The 10,417-nt window shown below is 30.3% G+C and overlaps 1 protein-coding gene across 1 annotated transcript; it reads right to left on the reverse strand.

Moving 5' to 3' along the window:
- Positions 1-979: 979 nt before the first annotated feature.
- Positions 980-2,392, reverse strand: LOC122605956 (E3 ubiquitin-protein ligase PUB23-like). The gene has a single exon (XM_043778921.1). The coding sequence runs from the start codon at positions 2,302-2,304 to the stop codon at positions 1,063-1,065; it is 1,242 nt and encodes a 413-aa protein (XP_043634856.1). The 5' UTR covers positions 2,305-2,392; the 3' UTR covers positions 980-1,062.
- Between the last annotated feature and the right edge of the window lie 8,025 nt (positions 2,393-10,417).

The raw sequence follows: 10,417 nt of genomic DNA on the forward strand, positions 1-10,417 counted from the left end.
TTATCTCCAACCATACAAACATCCTTACATATCCTTTTACCTTCACTAAAAACAAAAATATATTAGTTAAGGACAAGTAAGGGTATGCCCTTAGGTAAGGACATCCTTCAAAAAATCCTTAATTTTGGACAAGCTTGAACGGCAAAGGATATCCAAGGGCACCTAAGGGTACCCAGGGCACCCCATTGGAGATAGCCTTAGGAATTTATGTTATCCCGTGCAACGCATCGCGCTAAACCTAGTTAAACAATTTATCTTGAAATCTATGACAAATGGTGGTTTAGTCATGGATTTGACTATTGAGCCATTAAATTCAAGTAGTAATTGAATCATCAACCGTGATGATACATACTTGCAGGAGGTTGAATTAGTCATGGATGATATTGAATCACATATCTCATTATCATATCATAGATTATGTATGATCTTCGAATCTTTATTAACAATTGCAACTGAATCTAATATGGACCATGGATAACCCGCGGATTTACCCGTGAGAATGCATAATCACGAATCATGTACAAGGATAGATTATTTAACCTGTTAGACTGTTAGCGGACAAACCTGCGGATTTGATAATAATAAAAAAGTATCCATACTTGTTACCCATATATGGATGCCATCCCTTTTGGTGGACGGATTAAAGCTTTACTTCTTAAAAAGTTTTACTTGGTTGTAACTTTTGTTAGGCATGTTATGTTTTGGCTAAATAGATTGGGGTGAATGGTAGTATTAGTTGTTGGGATCTTCTTTGATTCCTCTATCATTGTGTTTTGTTTTAGTTTTAAGAGAAAATTTCATTACATACCCTGGGCCAGCCTATTTGTTTTAAAATTGTGTAACGAAGGTTAATAACGTTTCAACTTTTAACCACTCAGTAACCGAGTTTCAGTGAAGTTGTTGATAGGACTATCATGTGATTCATGCCAATGTTACGTGATTAATATGTTATATTGTTATTAACCCAAAAAGGATACAAAATTCAACTTAATTTTCTTTCTTTTCTTTTCTGTATAGTAACATATACAATTATACATGTATATCCATCTACAAACACATACTTCAAGTTGTTAGTAGATAAAGAGGCATACAAGGAGAATTGTTCCATACATTAGAATGCAACTTCAATATTTCTCTTGCTTTCTTCTTTAAGTGAGGTGCATAATCAACTTGAAGCACCATGCATAGCTTTGAGACAGCCCCAACATTCATCATCTCAGACACCACATCATCGGTCGCAGAGAACCGCCCAATCAAAGTTAGTACATGAACAGCCCGATCATCGGTCCCTGGTGAAACCCTAAACATTCTCTTAGCCACCATTGCGATCCCGCAAGCATGCTTTATCAATTGTGCTCTCCCATCAGCACATGAACACATCTGAGCCAATAGACCGAAAACTAACTCAGACGCGTTCTTTTCTACCCCATTTATCTCTAACTCAACTAGTTCAAATACCGCGTTTGCTTCCACTATTTTCATCCTGTTTCTTCCCCAAGGGCATAAGTCGATTAACATACGTAGGACTGCTTTCACTGCTTGTGGGGATGTTCTTTCTTTTATCACGTTTACCATTTGTTTAAAGAACTCGAATTTGAGCCTCTCTAATACACTTGCTGTTGATACTTCCATGACCATACTAAGTACCAAGATTGCTAGTGTTTTAACTTCCTTGAAAACATCATCTTTGATAATGTTATCCGACCCTAGAACTAAAAATAAAGAATCTATAAAATCTTGATAATCTTCATCTTTCAATTTAGTGATATGTTTTTTCTCTATCCTAGTAAGATAGAGAATCCTGAGTGCCTGACCGATGTTAGCAGCACTATTCCTGGTGTGACTTTCTTTAGATAACTTTGTTATCAATAAAATCATCGCACCAGTTGTGCCAGCATCGATCAGGCACTGTATATTTTTCACGTTCTCATTTGCAATCAGATGCAATGCATCTAACGAGATTGCGTAAAGCTCGGGTGACTTCAAATTACGAAGAAGTTTCATAACATGGGATTTGCTAAGAGGCGGTTTAGGTGTTGGAATCCTATCGATACCATAACTAGCATTCATGACACACCATGCTTGGATAAGACGTCGAAGCGTGTGATTTGGGGTCAAGTCGGAATCTTTAGACAACGGCTGTTTAGTTGCCGGACATTGGACTTCGTCAGCCATTGATAACCAGCACTCTATGCTGTCCCGGTCGTAGGTTATCCCGGTGACGGTGGTGACTGGATCTTTCATGATTTGAAGTGAAATGGGACATATAAAGTACTGTGGTATTTCCAACATTTCATATTCCATTATTTGTTTGAACAAAAATTTTAATTCTATAGATATAGAGGCAGAGAGGGTACGTTGATTTTTTTCTATATTACTTTAGAGAAATTAATTTTATAAACATGCAAATAAGTTTGAATTCAAACGAAGAATAATGGCTGCGAATAAAGTTTGACAATTTCTCAAATAATGGACTAGTGCTTAGTAAGATTTCTTTCTTTGGTTCATTTTTTAATATGTTTTGAAAATGGTTTAATAATTGAGAGGATACTTATGTAATTTGACAAAGTATTCTTTTAAAAGTGTAAATACAAAGATTAATTTCCAATCAAATGAGAATTTTTTTAAGGTAAGAAATAGATTGAGAATATTTAAATTTTTTATTTTTAGTGTTTTATAAACTCATAAAAATAATATAATGTACAATGTTTATCAACACATTGATTCATTAAAATTGAGAAACTTATACCTTTTGTTTAAATCAAAACATTTGAGATGGTATTTGTTAATGAATTGGTATGTATTTTTATAAATTTTTAAAGTTTCCACTATATCTGCATATTTGTTTTTGGGTTTTTTTTTTAATAAACATGTTGTATATTTGTTTTTGAACATCTTTTCTTTTTTTGGACAAACATATAAATATATAACCTAAGAAAAAGGGATAAGAATTTGTCTTTGGTTACAACTTTAGAAGATTGAAAGATCCAACTAGTTTTCTTCTCTTCTTTCATCATCTGACATCTTTCTCTCTTTCTTTCTTCTGCAGATTTTTTATTCAACTAACTATTACAAATTAATAAACGAAAGTAACGAATTTGCCAATAAAAAGGAAGTTGCAGAATATTGATATGAAGTTAATCTTCATATGTTTCGTTCTTTAATTTGTATTTTATCTATTTGAATTTTATTTACTTTTTATTTAACATACTCCAAATTTTTTTTATTAACTTTGATTTATATATCTTGAGAATACTCGTCCAATAGATGAGACTGAAGACTAGTTACTAATATATATATATCTTTATTAGGTACGAGCCGATTAGTGATGGTTTTAGTTGTGCGTGCTCCGCCGTTACTAGTAATTAGTGACATGCATTTTAGCTACTAATTAACACATATATCTTAACAATAGTTAAACTGGACATTAACACAATTTGCATTTTAAATTATTTTGTACATGTACTTCTCATCATAGCTTAGTGGTTGAGAACCAACTTTACATGTTGGAGATCTCGAGTTCGAGACATGGGAAGAACATTTGAAGCAATTTCATAATAAAGTCTTCCAGTAAAGCAGGTTTGAGTCCTAGAGAGGGGACATGGTTATATCCCATATAAATATCGTGCCTTTAGGTCATTTAGTTGGGAGTTTCTCCTCCTATTAGGTATTGAGGGTGAGGGGGCTCTTTAGCGTAAATCAGTTAAAACAACGTAAGCTAGATCCCCTGTTGCGAGCAAATTATCCATAACTTTCAATATATATATATATACGGGAAAAGGGAATATAAGGCTGTCCGACACCTAAGCTTAGGTGTGGAACCCTTCACATACTAATATTTTATTATGTCTTGTTTAATGAATAAATGCATGGGCCCTCATGATTTTTATGGATTAAAAAAACAATATGTGAGTGTTCCACACTTAAGTTTATATCCCCTACAGCCTTATATTCTCATCCCCTTATATGTATATATAACCTATACCTATATCTATATCTATATCTATCTATATAAAAAGAATATATATATATATAGATAGATACAGGTTATATATATATTATATATATATATATATATATGTGGACAATCAAATAAAAACAGTTTTAAAATAAGAACACGATGAGAACACTTAAAAACTATATTTTGATGCATTAAAAATCCATAAAACTAACATAGTGTATAACTAATTATCATTATTTAAGTGTTTAACAACACATTGGTTTGTCAAAATCGAGAAAATCTTGTTTTTTGTTTTGTGCATCCATCTTGGATGCATATTTATCAAAATGATGCATTCAACAAAAAACGTGATTATGTGTTGTTAAACAATAAAATAATGATAATTAGTTATGCACTATGTTAGTTTTATGGACTTTTAATACATCAAAATGATGTTTTTAAGTGTTCTCACTGTTCTTATAAGCGGAACACTCACATATTATTTTTTTAATCCATAAAATTCATGAGGCCCAATCATTTATTCATTATTCAAGAAATATTAAAAAAATTGTATGTGAGGGTTCCACACCTAAGCTTAGGTGAGAGAAAAATGAGTATGTGGTTGTTCCTCATCTAAGCTTAGATGGGGAACCCCTCACACACAAATATTTTAATAATATTTGTATTTTAAACAAATGATGGATCCCCCATGATGTTTATGGATTAAAAAAATAAATTGTGAGGGGTTCCCCATCTGAACTTAGATGGGAGACAACCCCATACTCACTTCCCATATATATATATATAGGTATATATATATATATATATATATATATATATAGATGCAATGGGTACATATCAGTCAATAAATACACATTTTGTGAAGAGTGAGTCAAACATTATAAATAAACTTCATGAAATACTCGTAATAAAGAAATGTATCAGGGTTGACATGTTTTTGTTTGAACATATTGCATTGACATTTCAACTAAATGAATCCCACTTGTCTACATTTCAACTAAATGAATCCCACTTGTGTACGTAGTTGTGTATAAAGTCCACGAAATGGAGGCTAGTCGATCTTGATTGGCTGCAACGTATGTTTTTAGGTCACTTAGTTTATGGGTTAATTAAGCTTTCAATAATTCATTATATCTCTCTCTCTATCCTTTTTCTCGCCCTCATTAGCATTTCGCAATGTTAAGCTTTCTCTAATACGTGTAGTGTTTATGTTAGCTTTTCTTAAAAAATGCTACGTGTACATCCATATCATATCAAATTTAAATGGGTCTTTCCCAACATTGTCCAAGACGAAGCATTAATTAAATTAAAACCTTTTATTAACTTATTGAAATAAATACATTTAATAGACATTAATAAAAAGGAAAATTACCTAACTAGACAAATGAGAGGCCCCTTGTCTTTTTAGACAGTGGTTATGGGTTCGATCCTCATCCCATGCAAATGTTGGAGGGCCTTTTCTACCATTTAGGTAGAAACTGAAAGCAGCCTCTCTACTTAGGTAGAGGTAAGGTATGCCTATATCTTAACCTCCCCCATACACCGTCGAGGTATTGAGGCTCAAAACCCGCAGAAGGCGGTACTGAGCAGTTACTTACTTACAAATGAGAGACCCCATTTTATAAATTGGACACCTTTTTCAAAACTATGCAATTTAGACAATACAAGTATTTTTACCCGGCTATTGTCTCGGAAAAAAAAAACTCCCGTGACAAAAGTTAAAAAATATTAAACCGAAAAACAATATTTCCGTGGAAAAAGTTAAGAAAATAATATTTGTGGTCAAAAGTAAAGAAAATGAAACTTTGGTGACAAAATTTAGAAACCAAAAGTTATATGGTAAAAAACAAATAAAAGAAAACTTTCAGAGCGAGACTTAAAAAGAACAAAGTAATGCGGAAAAAAGTAAAAAAGTTAAGAAACTTAAACTTGAAAACAAAGCTTCTTTCGCAAAAGTTTAAAAAATAAAAGTTATGTGTCAAAAAGTAAAAGGGTAAATGTAAAAAAAACGTTATGTGGTAAAAATAAGAAAAAAATAAACTTTTGACGGGAAAAACTTAAAAATCAAAAGTTATGCGACAAGAAGTAAATAAAGCAAAACTCTGGTGACAAAAGTAAAAAAACTTAAACTTGAAAAAAACTCCGTTAAATACTTTTGTGTAACTATCGTTAGTTAGCCAAACAACACCTAACGGCCATGAAGTTGTTATTTATTTTGGTTGTGCAACAAAGAGTTGTACCTTATGCATTAACAGGAGCAGTTTTAGCTACAGTACTCCCCTTCACACACCGTCCTTACCACAGTAGAACCTCTATAAATTAATACTCGATAAATTAATAACCTCGATAAAATTAATAATTTGCCTAGTCCCAACTCGGGACCAATACAAAATTGGACCACAATTAATATAATAATAAGATAATAATTTTTTTAAAACCTCAGTGTAAACATATAAGTCCCGTTAAAACTATAAATTAATAATTTCTTAAACTATCTCAAAGTTTTAACATTGTTTATTAAAGGAAGCGGCTATCTACACACATCAACTGTTCCCAGAAACCATATCCGAAACGCCCCGTTTTATATAAAATGCCGCGTTCGGCCGATGCGTAGATAGTAAAAGCTATAAAGAGAATTACACGTGGTCTGACACACATGTCAGTCATTCCCCTGTTTTAGATACCGTTTAACCTAATACGTAGCATTTTATGTAAAACGGTACCGAAAACGGAGGAATGACTGACATGTGTGTCAAACCACATGTAATTCTCCTTATATCTTTTACTATCTACGAACGCGGCGTTTTATATAAAACAGAGCGATAAACGCTGCTTTTTAAATAAAACGGGACGTATCTATAGTATCACCCTTATTAAAAAGTGAAAATTGAATATGGAAAGTTTTTAATAGTAACTCCAATGAACCCTTAGAGAGTTGAGAGTGTTTGATATTGTTCCTTGAGTAACTTTTAAATCGAAAGTTTTGTCAACCCATTGCACCAAATCTTGTTAAGTGCATTCTTGGAGATCTCTCTTTTACTTGCATAACATTTTCATTGTTGATTGGTCATGGGTGATTTTTTAAAACCTTTTAGAAGCAATGGTTGATGTGATTTTAAACTTATCATTCGACATTTTATAGTGATCAATTTAGAATAATGTACATTGAAATATCTTTATTTTAAAACAACAAACTTGACAAGCTCATCTAATGTGTGAATGTAAATTAAACATGAAAATTTAAAAAGTCATATACGAACCTCTTTAAATTAATAATTTATTAATTTATTGATATACTAATATCTCGTTAAATTAATAAAAGAAACTCCGATCTCAAGTGAGTATTATTAATTTGTAGAGGTTTTGCTATATTTAGTAGTATATATATAATTTCCGTGCTTAACAGTGTAAAAAGCACACGGATGAACTGTAACCATTAACAAAATGACACATGTCCTCTTTATTCGTTCTTTTTTGGGAGCTGATTTGCTAAAGGAAGAAATTACTATGCTTAAAAAATTTATTATCAAATGACTACAATGTTCTTAATCTCATTTTTACTAAACTCCCTTTCATTTATAAACTTTGACTTATAAATTTTTAAATATATTAATTAGTCTAGCAACTAATATTTCAACCCCATTATATCTCTTTGGATACTCACAGTGTCGCCCGTATCACCACAGAACAAACTAATCATCTTTAATGAATCATTTTAATGATAAATCTACATCATGTTTTGTCATATACAATAAATGTATATATTATACTGACTGCACAGTGTACAACTGTATAAAATATGCATTGTTATAGATGACAAAAACTTATTGTAGATTTATCACTCCCCTTTTATTTATTTCGTTATCTGTGAGTGCAAATTTTACAAACCAAATATTATTGTTTTATTAATGATTTATTCATCTACTTCGTTATATATACAATTGTTGATTGTTGTTTATATGTTTGTTATTTGCTAGAATGAAGGTATTACACAAATTTCACATCTTTTATTTTATTTTATTCGATACTATATATGTTAGATTTGTAAAGATGTTTAGATGCTATTGTAAATTATTTTCTTTGAAATAGTTTTGTTTATTATTTGTAAAATTGAGTTCATCGTTCGAGATGCAGAATGTTTTGTTTCTTCTCTTTTAACGTTGTAATTAATTAGATACTTTTGTTTGGGATAATTAGATACTTTTGTTTGAATTTTACAGTACATTTGCACGAACCCTTGCCATCATTTCACAGGTAAACTATCGTGTATGTCTATATAAAATATAAATGAAAGGGGGCTTGAAGTCATTTGATAATATATTTTTGTGCATAATAATTCTCTCATTGAGTAAATCAGTTTCTAATTTTAGTTGTAAAATTCGTACGAGTCATGAGTCGACTCGTACGAATCGAGTCAAAATCAAATGAAAACGAGACGACTCGGTGGATGACTCGTTTTGCTCCAGACTCGTAGCATGACTCGTGTTTTGTTTTGTGAATCGATACGAGTCGTACTCCGAGTCACAAGTCACAAAAATATTTTTTATTTTTAGTTTATATTTATTTTTTATACATTATTTCTTTATATGCTTTCAAATTTGATTTAATTTTAATAATGTTTATTATTTTTAACATAATATATCAATACAATACTATAATTTTACAATAAAACTTACATATAATTATAATTATATATTATCAAATATCATGACTCTTATGATTCGAACCATGTTTCAATTCACGAGTCAAAAAATCAAATTTCGAATCGAGTCAAAAATATCAAGTCCATAACCCGCATGACCCACTTCCAATTGCATTTCCAAAGATTCTAATACTTTATATAACTTAGACTTTTTTGTGTTAAAGATATAAAGATCATTTATGGTTCTAATTTCAATACTTCACTGAATCGGTAAAAAGATTTACAAAGTTATATATATATTGCCGGTATAGCAGAGAGAAAAAAAGAATGAATTCTTTTGTTTCTGATTGGCTGAGAGTTTTATTTTTTTGTATTTTGATTGGTTGGATTATATTTAGAAACTATTAAATGCCATTTTTATATTTAGTAACAACTGATTTTAAAGAAAAATTATTTAAAAAAATAGATTCAAATTCTTAATGAGTTAGAAATACATTCATAAACTTATATTTCTGTAATACATATGTACATTAAAAAAAATCAAAAAACAAATTATATTTTGTTTGTAGCTAATAAATTTATCAATTTATATATAGTGTTTATTTATCAAAAATGATTATTTATTTTCCCCCACTAAAATAAACATTAAATGAACTAATATTAGATACATTCTTTTCTGTTTTAAGATTATAAAATTAATTAAAAACCCTTTAATCAAATAATACGGTACGTGTGTTTCTAAAATATTTATTAAGTTGTTTTTGTTTAAACTTTATCCTCGTGGCATTTTACACTTTAGTGAAATGGGCTTAATATAATGGTACGTGTGTTTCTAAAACATTTATAAAGTTGTTTTTGTTTATACTCCATCCTCGCGACATTTCACATTTTAGTGAAATCGGCTATCGAGAGTTAAAGAGTTAGCCCTAATTCATTAACAGACTTTATCTTATTATTGTCATGAAGTGTTTTGTAAAAAGCATTGAATAGAATAACCCAAGTAATACAATATTTTGACTACTTTCAAATATTATATAACTAGATGTTCATTACCAAAAACTATGTTTCTCTTAAACAACTCATTGAATTTACAAAAAACTATCAATAATATTATTAACAAACTTAAAATTTTGATTGGTGGGTCGACTTAACAACTTGAAAACTCAACCTGGACCGATCCAATAAATCATGTTGGTAGGTTAACGGGTTGAAAATCTCTTATAGTTTCAAGTCGGGTTTTAAGTTGAGTCAATTATTTACAGTACGGCTATTGTCTATAAACAATTTAATCATACATTTACAACATTTTAGTGGAGTAATGTATATAACCCCTATACATACACAATAGTTAATATTTATTAAAACTATTTATGGTAAATGTTTTTCAAATTATAATTATAATTTTTTTTTTAATAATAATATTTTAAACTATAAAAGGTCATAAACCCTCATTATGTATATTAAACCCATTCTATATATACTATACTTGAAATTGTACAAGTGTTTGAAGATTATCTTAAATGTATGTTCGATTTCATACTAAACATCATTTTTGGTATATGATAAGACGTATATTTTTTGCAATGTCTATTATATGTACATGTTATTATGTAAATTTTAACGACCGGATATTAAACTAGGGCGGGTTGAAATTTAAGATCAGACACTTCAACCTGGACCCGACTCCGGTCGACCCGAGTCGACTGGACTAATACATGGGTTGGCGAGTTCACAGGCCCAACTTATTTTAAATTTCATATAAAAATATCAAATCAACTTTTGTGTGGTTTATAAAAGGTATGTAGATATGTAAA

Source organism: Erigeron canadensis, chromosome 6 (genome assembly GCF_010389155.1).
Source record: "Erigeron canadensis isolate Cc75 chromosome 6, C_canadensis_v1, whole genome shotgun sequence".
NCBI classification, from domain to species: domain Eukaryota; kingdom Viridiplantae; phylum Streptophyta; class Magnoliopsida; order Asterales; family Asteraceae; genus Erigeron; species Erigeron canadensis.

Excerpts from the sequence above, each read along its gene's own strand:
- LOC122605956 (XM_043778921.1), bottom strand. The coding sequence starts at position 2,304 with ATGGAATATGAAATGTTGGAAATACCACAGTACTTTATATGTCCCATT.